At 34.4% G+C, this 10,607-nt stretch overlaps 1 protein-coding gene across 3 annotated transcripts in view; it reads left to right on the forward strand.

Annotated features, from left to right (window-relative positions):
- LOC107689373 (ubiquitin-like-conjugating enzyme ATG10) overlaps positions 1–10,607 on the forward strand; it is a 29,441-nt gene that overhangs the window by 10,803 nt on the left and 8,031 nt on the right. For 2 of the 3 annotated variants that reach the window (XM_016487344.1, XM_016487336.1), the window contains 2 exons: positions 5,224–5,356; positions 5,754–5,851. In XM_016487344.1, coding sequence (XP_016342830.1) covers positions 5,224–5,356; positions 5,754–5,851 — 231 coding nt within the window. Of the gene's footprint in view, positions 1–5,223; positions 5,357–5,753; positions 5,852–7,730; positions 7,848–10,607 lie in introns of those variants that run through there. The other variant, XM_016487348.1, reaches the window with a different exon arrangement.

Below are 10,607 nucleotides of genomic sequence, written 5' to 3' on the forward strand. Positions count from 1 at the left end.
GGAAAGGAAGAAAAAAAATCCAAAAAGATCTGTGGAAGATTAGAGAAGCCAGGACTGCTTTTTTCTTTTTTGTGGCATCCTGTTTTGAGTGCTGGAATTCTTTTAGGGAGTGAATAAATGCCTCACTCAACAAAAATCTATCAGGGTTAACCCTTTCAGTGCCACACACCTGACTCCTGTGGAGCTGTGCTCAATGTTACTCTTTGTCTATGAGCAGCTGTACATGAAGGGGTCGTTACTTCAGTAAACAAGAATAGCAGTCCTTATAGTGTCTTCTTTAGGTTTGTAGGCAGTAGAATGTTCTTCTCAACTGCTTAAAGGGGTCATATGATGCTATTTCAATTTGTCCTTTCTCTTTGGAGTGTTACAAGCTCTTGGTGCATAAAGAAGATCTGTAAAGTTGCAAAGACTAAAGTATAATGTTCTTTTTAGCAGCATCATATGACCCCTTTAATTATTAATATATTATTTATGTATTCAATTATTTAATTATGTATTTAACGATTTAGGTATTTAATTTTGAGTAATTTGGCCCTCCATGCTTTACAGTTTTAGTAGTGATCTAAAATGGTTTCAGCCAATAATAAAGCATAGAATTTTTTTTTTGGTTAAAATATTTATTTTCATTGCAAGTCACGACTACATGGTTAGATGCATTTTATTATTTGCAGTCAGCATTGTTTTCCCTTTTAGGACAGGCTCTTTTTTTGGGTCTCACTCAACCACTAGAGTGCTGCTATATAACCACATTTAAGGAAGCAATCTTTATTTGTTCCCCAAGAGATGCATGCAGAAGCAAAAGATATTTTAATCCTTTAAGTGCGAAGAATGTAAACGGAATTACTAGGATAATTAAACCCATAATTAGGGCTTATTTAGGTTAATGAAAGAGCCCATCCTTCATCATCCTCTGAAATTACCCAGCCATGCGCTGGTATTCAGGTAAGCGAAGGGAACGTCTTCTATTCTGCTATTGCGCGTCCAGTATTGATGATCTTCCTTTTGACAGTGAAAAACGGAGCGCGTATAAAGTGTATACCTGAGCTCATGGCTCTGTTAGATCTCTTTAGACGATGCTATTTAAAGCGTCTGCTGCAATGTGCCACGCAGCCCTTTGCTTTGCTCGCGTGTTTGTGGAGTTGAACAGGTGCCGTCGTTTAGCGATTGCACCGTTACGTCTGTACACCTGCTTGAACGTAAACACGGCAGCGTTTGAATGACAACAAACAGTGGCGGATGCCAGAAGTTGTTGCTAGAAACACATTTCAAAGTTAATAAACGCCCCTTTTTGAACTTGACCTTTTGACATTTTTAAGCGGTGCACGAACAGCAGCTGAACTTTTGTCCTTTATTTGAATTCCAAATGCAGTCGAAAAGTGAGTTATGCAAAGGTTGAATGAGAGCTGTGAATATTCGTTTTGCTAAACGAGTTCCTGCCACGGCGGACCCCAAATTGAATGCGTTTTCTGCTTTACTCATCATCCCACACATTATTTTACAGCCTCTAGGTGAGATATTTTACCTTTCAATGCCGGTATTGTTTGGAAAAAGCATGACATCATTGTTTAGTTGACCTGCCTTCCCTCTTTCCAAACGCTTTCATTCCTGACAGACGTCGGATGTGAAACAGTAGTAGTGTGTCTCTCAAGACTTGCGCTTGTATGGGAGGGAGGAGATGTTATCGGTGAAGGCATGGATGTGTGAACAATCCTTGAGCCTGCATTGAAGCTGCCAGGGATCCAGCCACCGCCGCTGCTGATCCAGCTTGTCGCTCAGACACTATCACTAATTAAACCTGCGCGTATCAGTGTGAGCCGCAAAGGCCATAGTGATGTCATAGCGTCTCAAAGCCTCCTCCGTGTGACAGAAATCATGTCACAGGTGCCATTTAGGAGTGCTAATTTAGGACTTTTTTTAAAATCATGAAGTAGTTTTATTATAAAGTAGTTCTATTACAATCAAGCTATTGTTTTGAGAAGTAGGAGCCTACAAACTAACAAAAGCTAACTACACTGAAGGGGGCAATATCGTTTAAATGTATATTATATAAAATAAAAAAGTATTATTATAATTCTAGTAATTATTACTTTTTATTGTTTGTATATATATTTAAAAGATATTGTGCTCTTATGTTGCTTCAGTGTAGTATTAATCTGACCTTGAATATTTTAATAATATTTATTTATTATTGGTATGGTATAGTATAGTATATTATAGTATATTATACTATATACTATAGTATAGTATATTATTGGTATATAAGTGTGTGTGTGTGTGTGTATAAAACAATATAATAATAATAATATAATAAGTATGGATAATATTATATTATAATTTTATAATAATTTTTATTATTTTTTTAACATTTCTTTTTATTATTTTTTTATCAAATATTGCCCTCTTTATAGCATCAATTATATAATTATAATAATAATAACAATAATAATATTGGTAATAATAATATATTATTAATATATAATTATTGGTAACAATAAAATACATATTATTGGTAGTAATAATAATAATAATTACATTATACTATGTTATATTATAGTATATTGGTAATAATAATAACATTAATTATAATAATAATTATTATTATTATTTAATAATAATACTAAAATGTATCATGTTTATTTCACCCCATATAGCTTCAATGTAATTTACTGGTAATAATTAATTTGAAGATAGATAGATAGATAGATAGATAGATAGATAGATAGATAGATAGATAGATAGATAAAAATATTATTATTATATAATATTTTTCAAGCTCAAATTAATTAATAGTAGCTAAAATGCCAAAGCTATGTAAGGGTGCAATATCTTTTAAATATATGAAAAAGTATTATTATTGTAATTGTTGTTGTTATTGTTAAAATATATTTCACCCCATATAGCTTCAATATAGAACTTGAATAATACTTCAGATATAACATTATTATTATTATTATTATGATTATTATTATTGTAGTAGTAGTAATAATAATAAAATAAAAATTACAATAAGATTATATTATGTATAATTTAATAAAAGCTGTATTTTTCAATAACATGGCATAAAAAAGGTTTCATGCAAAATCCTGCACCAAGACTTGAATCAGTAAATCGTTTCCTTTTGATTTGGTTGATTTATATCATCTTTACAACTGTCCAATTTTTTAAAACTGTCCAAAACTGTCCAATTTACTAAAACAAATATGACTTTCCAAATTGTTACCTTCTGTTGTGTTACATGGCTACTTGTCAATAAAAGTAGCTTGTTAGTGGCGAAGCTACACTGTGATGTCTACATAATGTAGTTACAGTAAGTTAGCTGTGTCGCTGTTAGTTCTAGTTACTCCCCAGTAATGGTTGTTAACTCCTCCCAAGTATGACGGCATTCCTTCCTGTTTATCTGTGCTTGTGCAAGTTGCAGCGCCCTAAACCTTTATTCCACATTCTGACAGCCAATTAATCACCAGGGGTTGCAGGTCGAGAAAGAGCGGGAAAATCCAGTGCGCGCCGCCTGAAAGAGAGGTAACCTTGGTAAACAGTCTGCACAACATTTGGGCATGTGGACCCGCTCGAGGGTCCTGTGCATGATGCCATTACTCATGCTCCTCAACACAAAGGGGGGAGTGTACAAACTCCCTCAACATGTCAACAACATCCTATCGATGAAGGATGCAAGAGGAAAGCAAAAAGGTAAACACGTGTTGTTGCCCACACGGACTGTTAAGGAGATCTTGTTTTCATCAGTCAAGTTTGGGAAGAAGAATGAAGTCACATACTGCTCGATGAATCACTCGCGTGTGTCGCTGGCTTTGGGTTTGGTATCACGGCTCAGGGTTAATGGCAAGTCTGCACACGTATCATGGATCAGATATGTGATATGGCTCCATACATGACTTCTTGCATGTGGAAAGCCACTTCCTTTTCTTGCAGAAGATCATTGAAGCGGTGTAAACCGAATTAGCATTTATGTGGCAAGATTTCATATCTGTTGTATATGAATAGAATGGAAATGTATTCATTCATGCCCCTTCAACCTGTATGATGGAATGACTATATTTCTTTTGGAGCACAAAAGGAGAAGTTTAGGAGAATGTGCTGGCTGCTCTTGTGTGTATTCTGACAGTTAACAGAGATGGATTCTGTTGAGCTCCAAAAACAGAAACAACATGAAAGCACTAGAAGTTTAATCCACACAAGTTGTACTGTAAATAAAGATTATTGAAGTATGTTTAACTCCAACATGCTATTTCCATCTTTCGTCTTCAAAATTCAGATGTTTCATTCTGTGTTAATTGCCATTTCTTTGTAATTAATTGTGAAATTTTCTTGCAATTTCTGTGTGAAAATTGTTTCTGCACCAAATTTTTCAGTGCATATGACTTTTGTAGTATACAGTATCACTTGAATCCAATATGGCGATATAAGTCATATGGACCACTTTTATAGTGTTTATTTATTTTTTATCATTATTTTCTCAATTTTAGAGCTTGAATGCCCTCTCAAAAGTAAATTGTTTAAGTATTTTTGAAAAGAAAGTCTCTTCTGCCCACCAAGGCTACATTTCTTTAAGCAAAAAATACAATAAAAACAGTACTATTGTGAAATATTATTAGAATTTCAAAAACTGATTTGTATTTTAAGGTAATTTAGTGCTATGATGAAAAGCTGAATTTTCAGCATCATTACTCCAGTCTTAAGTGTCACACGATCCTTCAGAAATCATTCTAATATGCTGATTTCTTCTTATTATCAATGTTGAAAACAGTTGTGCTGCTTAATTTTTTAGAAAAAAAATACTTTTTTCAGGATTCTGTGATGAATTGAAAGTTTAAAATAACAGCATTTATTTGAAATATAAATCTTCTGTAACATTATAAATGTCTTTAGTATCAATTAAATGCATTTTTTTCTGAATTAAAATGTTTATTTCTTTAAAAGAAAAAAAAAACGTACTTACCCCAGACTTTGTGTACAACAATGAGAAGTGTAAACATTCTAATAAATTTCTTTTGTATTCTATGGATTTAAATAATTCTTAAGAGTTTAGAACAACAAGATAGTGAGTAAATGATGATAGAATATTCATTTTTGAGTGAACTAATACTTGAATTAAGTATGTTGTCTCAAAATGTGACATTTTTTGTCGCATATATGTCTGTATTTTTGTCATTGAATGGCATGTGTCTCTCTCACTTTCTACCCGTTTCTCTCTGTCTTGTTTTCTAGGCAAACGTTGAGGATGAAATGGCTGGAGTTCAGGCAGTATGTGAAATTCACGCTGTGCTGCGCTATGAATACCACATTCTGTATTCTTGCAGCTATCAGATCCCCGTCCTCTATTTCAGAGCCTCCACGTTAGGTACACGACATTCTCCCTCACTGCATTTCTATCATTAAACCGCACGGCCTTGTTTATATGCTGTCTGCTTCCCTTATCAGTGTGTGTATTTCAGAACCCTCGTGTTCTGCTTTCTCAAAGTCTGGTTTTATGTGTGCTGCAAAAACAGACTCAACATTTACACTGAGATCCCATCTCTACAGGAGTGTTTGAGTTTTGAGAAAGCAGGCAGCGCAGTGACTCGCATCTGTGCTCAACAAAGTTTGACTTTGTGCTGTAAATACATTAATAGCCGCCATGTAAACATTTTCGGAGCTGTTATTGAGCAAGTTAGCAAACAGGCACATGCAAGCGTGATCCATTTGAAAGAGATTGCTCAAAGGGGGCTGTAATCAGAAAAACTCATTCTCCATCACAGATGGGCGACCCCTGTCTCTCGAGGAGGTGTGGAGCAATGTTCATCCGAACTATAGACAGAGACTACAGCAGGGACCCTGGGACACACTGACCCAACAGGTAACCTGTGTGACATCATGAATTTGTTGAGTCTTCATGTTGTTTCTGAGGTGCCACTCTAGTCAAAGCTGCAGATGGAATGCACACAAACTACCAAAAATGGTTCAAAGACTGTCGAAGGCACATTGCACTTTTGCAGGTGGCAGTTGCTTTCTCAAAATCAACACTCCGTTGCAATTGGTCGGCTTTGTAGTTTGTAAGATTCAAGCTGCACAGGTTTTAATTGGTCCGTCAGGATACAAAATGTTTTTTTTAATGCAAAATAATTTTTAATAAATGATATTTCTATTTTAAAAGGAAATAATATGTAATCAGTGCTGGGTAGTAACTGATTACATATAATCTGGATTACATAATCAGATCCCAAAAATTAAAGGGGTCATTTGACGTTGCTAAAAAATAACATTATTTTGTGTATTTGGTGTAATGAAATGTGTTTATGCAGTTTATATGACCCCTTTAAGTATTTGTAATTAGAGTATATTACATTTTAAAATGCTCAGAATCAGATTACAATCGTTTATGGAGACTTTTGTGCTGTTTGAAAATAATCTGTCATTTCATTTTGTTCTAGATTGCTATTGTCAAATCATTGATTTCAGATTTACTCTGACCATAGCTGTCTTACACTGTCATAAAACAGGGGTAAAATCAACATCAGAGTTAGCCTTTCTTAACGTATTCCCTTATGCCGTAAACATACCTAAGTTTTACTTGTTTATGTGAAAATTTTGTGCATCAAAGCCTAACTGTGATTGGTCAGTTGACATGTTAATCAGATGGCTGTTCCTTCATAGATCTCCTGGAGTGTTTGGAAAAACTGACTCTGGCTGTTTGCTACTGCTCTAGTTAAAGGGATAGTTCACCCAAAAATTAAAATTTGATGTTTATCTGCTTAACCCCAGGGCATCCAAGATGTAGGTGACTTTGTTTCTTCAGTAGAACACAAACGGAGATTTTTAACTCCAGCTGTTGCAGTCTATCAGTCGTATAATGCATGGCAATGGTAACAAAATCTATGAGAGTGAAAAAATTCCCATGGAGAAATTCCCATTGCCATGCATTATACGACTGATAGACTGCAACGGCTGGAGTTAAAAATCTCCGTTTGTGTTCTACTGAAGAAACAAAGTCACCTACATCTTGGATGCCCTGGGGGTAAGCAGATAAACATCAAATTTTCATTTTTGGGTGAACTATCCCTTTAAGGCTGTGAGGGATGCAGAGCAGTAGGCGTGATTACAGAGAGATATTGAATGGATGGAGAGAGTGGAAAAATAGATGCAGAAAAAGGCTGATTAGAGGCAGTGTAGGATATTAGAGAAGAGGGAAGGCAGTAATAGCAAAGGGAGAGACTCGGGAAGGGTTGAGGGTCTCGAGGTTCTCAGGAGATGGAACACTGCCGCATTTGACGCAGGTAAACATGAGTGACTCACATCAAGGCCTTACGAGCAGTGACGCCAATGGACTCTCTCTCTTTATCTCTCGCTTTCCTCTCTGTTTTTGCCCTCTTATATCTCTGTCTCCTCTTTATCTGCCCAATTTTCTCAAACCCAAATCGCATTCTTAGCATAACCGATTAGGACAACACAGAACACTTCTCTCTTGAGGACTCAATAAGGCCCCAAACGGTTGACTGTGAACATGTAGTCTGAGACTGTACACTCGTGAAAATAAAGTATGGAAGTCCGTTTCTGCCACGGAATAAAAAAATAAATTGATTTTTCTTTCAATTGCAAGAAACAAAGGCTAACTGGTGAGATATAAAATTACCTTTTATTATTTTTTTTTTGCAAAAAAGATTTAAATTCACAGTTGTGAGAAAAAAAAAGTTAGAATTGTGAGATAAAAATAGTCATAACCTGTTTTGTATTCTTAGGGCCCTATGAGTTCCGTGATGCAGAAAATGCGGACGGAAACGTGGAATCTGGTCAAAAATGGAATTTAATGTATAACACGGAATTTCACAGAATTTGCCAACATTTGGATGAATAAATAAAAATGTGATATGGACTAGTCTCTGTGAATATTAAGCAGCAAAAATACTATTTGAATATGAATCCTGCATGGTCTGCTTGTCTGTGTGTGAATGAATGGCGCAGAAGCATGTTTTTTTCCAAAAATAAAATGGAAAAAAAATGAAATCCAGAACAATTAAAATGGGGAAAAAACTGAATTTGTGGGGGAAAAAAATGGAAATTGGGGTAAAAAAAGGATTTCATAGGGCCCTAATTATATTATATATATTGTGGCGGAAAACAAAACAACAATTGCAAAATGTAGACTCAGAATTCTCAGAAAACATGTCAGAAGTGGCTGATAAAATTTCAGAATTGTGAGATGTAAAAATTGTAAGGAAAAAAGTCAGAATTCTGAGTTTGTTTCTCGCAATTCTGAGAAAAAAAAGTTGAGACAAAAAAATGTATGAATTGCGAGATATAAACTCAGAATTGCGAAATGTTTACTTGCAAATCTAAGAATAATTCAGAATTGTGGATTCAGAATTGTGAGATGAACTCACAATTGAAAGAAAAAACAAACTAAATGTTTTCTACACAAATTAAATTTGGCATCTTTCAAAAAAAAAAAGGTTGTCACTCTTATGCCATTATGTGCTAGCTGTGATTTTACAGTCAAAAGTAATTTAAAAAGTAATTAGTCATTTATATATACAGTGGTGTGAAAAAGTGTTGGCCCCCTTCCTAATTTCTTAAATTATAAAAGTTAGAATATTAAACTTTTATCTCACAATTACAAGTTTATATGAAGTGAAAATTGTGGAAAAAAGAGGCAAAATGTGGGTTACAAATATTGGTTCTTTAGTTTAATAAAATGTTCTTGACTCTAAGAATCTTGACTCTAACAGAAGTGCCTGTTTTAACAGGACAAGTTTCACAACAGTTTTGTGTGCATATATAGTGATTTGGTCTGTTCTCCCGTGAGGCCTGTAGATGAAGTCATGATAATTGACTAACAGAGCTGGAATCGTGCCGCAGTATAGGAGCAAGATGGAACTGCTATTCACAAATAAAATGAAAAAGTCCAACTCTATACTGCTGATGCTAACAGTGAGGTTTCGTCGAGGGAATTTGAAGAGTCAGCACGTCTTCAATGCTTGAACGGTAACTGAGCAATGCATCCAGACAGTTGATGTTGTGAATTTTTATGCAGATGGTGACAGTGCATTGAGGTTGTTTTTATTTGCAGAGTAGAGGAGATTTATTTATTGAGGTTTTGGATAACTGGATTAAAACGGTGCTTACTGACAGCAAAGTTTTTGTCGTAAGTGGTGCCATTGTACCTTGCAGTCTTCCTCCAGCCACTTAAATTCAAACACTCGGCTATGAACACAATACTCAATACTCAACACTTAAAATCATGTATGAATTACATAAATGTATCACTTATGAACCCAAAAAGAGGAAACATTCATGCATTATTTACGTTTGAAACAATTTCCTCAGGTTTATTTTTTACAAAAATTTTTTTTATACAGTTTTCCCACTGTGTTCTCAATATATCTTTAATTATTCTCAGTACCTGTGAGTTCAGATGCCTGGATTCTTGTTGCTTTAAGGTCTGTGATGTCTTTTCCAAATTTACCTATTGTAACGTCAAATATTTGTAGATATTATTCATTTCTGTGCATTTCCTGAGTAATACCCTTTTCGGTGTTTTGATTTAGACTGCCAGACCGTTTTGGTGTCATGACGATGCTCACAAGCTAACATTAGTTTCTCTCCTGGAGTGAACCTGGAGTGTTGCGTTCCTCATCTGTGTTTGTGTAGCCAGTATTCATGCAGAAAGGAACTATTTTTGTGGAAACTTTTAAGCATTTTGCGTAAGGTGAACTTTAACTTATCGCAGTAGGAAACTTTAATTATAATTTATATATTTATTTAAAATATTAATTTATTTAAATGAGATATTATCACAGATACACACTCAGTGTCTTTATGTGTAAAGTCTTTAGGGGCTTGTGTGCATTTTGACAGTAGCTGGTACATCAGCATTCCAGACAGTTTGTGTGTTTATGGTTGATGGTTTTTGCAGTGGCTGCATTTACATGCTCTTTCATCAGTATTTTTACAGCAATTTATGTATATAACTTTTGGGGCAGATCTATTAAAGTTAGTTAAACCAAGTCTTTTGGCATTTATTGCTCAGTTAGCTGCCCATCAACTATATTTTTAAGACTTTATAAACAAAATACACTTGTGATACAGTATGTAATGTAAATATGTTTAAAGGGATTATTTACATTACATTTATTCATGTAGCAGATGCTTTTATGCAAAGCTACTTATAAAAGAGGACAATAGAAGCAATCAAACCAACAATATATAAAAGTGTTTTTATAATAAATAAAAAGAATGAAAAGTATAGAAGAGACATGGAAGAGCTGTTAGGGGGTCAAGTTATTTTTTATAACAAATAACAAACTTAAAGAACAAACTGAGACAGACTAAATCCAGAAGAACTGTGGCAACGTCTCCAAGATGCTTCAAGAGACCTACCTGCAAAGCTACCTGAAAAACCGAGGGCAAAAGCTGCTTTAAATGTAAAGCATGGTCACACCAAATGTTGATTTAATTTAGTTAATAAAAGTTCATTGATAAAGAAAATCTATTTATGACATTATTTTTGACACAGCATTTTTACACAAGTGCCTAAAACTTTTCACAGTACTGTATCACTGTGTATATGTATGTATATATATATATATATATATGTATATATATATATATATATATAA

This window comes from Sinocyclocheilus anshuiensis, unplaced genomic scaffold (assembly GCF_001515605.1).
Source record: "Sinocyclocheilus anshuiensis isolate Anshui unplaced genomic scaffold, SAMN03320099.WGS_v1.1 scaffold393, whole genome shotgun sequence".
NCBI lineage: Eukaryota > Metazoa > Chordata > Actinopteri > Cypriniformes > Cyprinidae > Sinocyclocheilus > Sinocyclocheilus anshuiensis.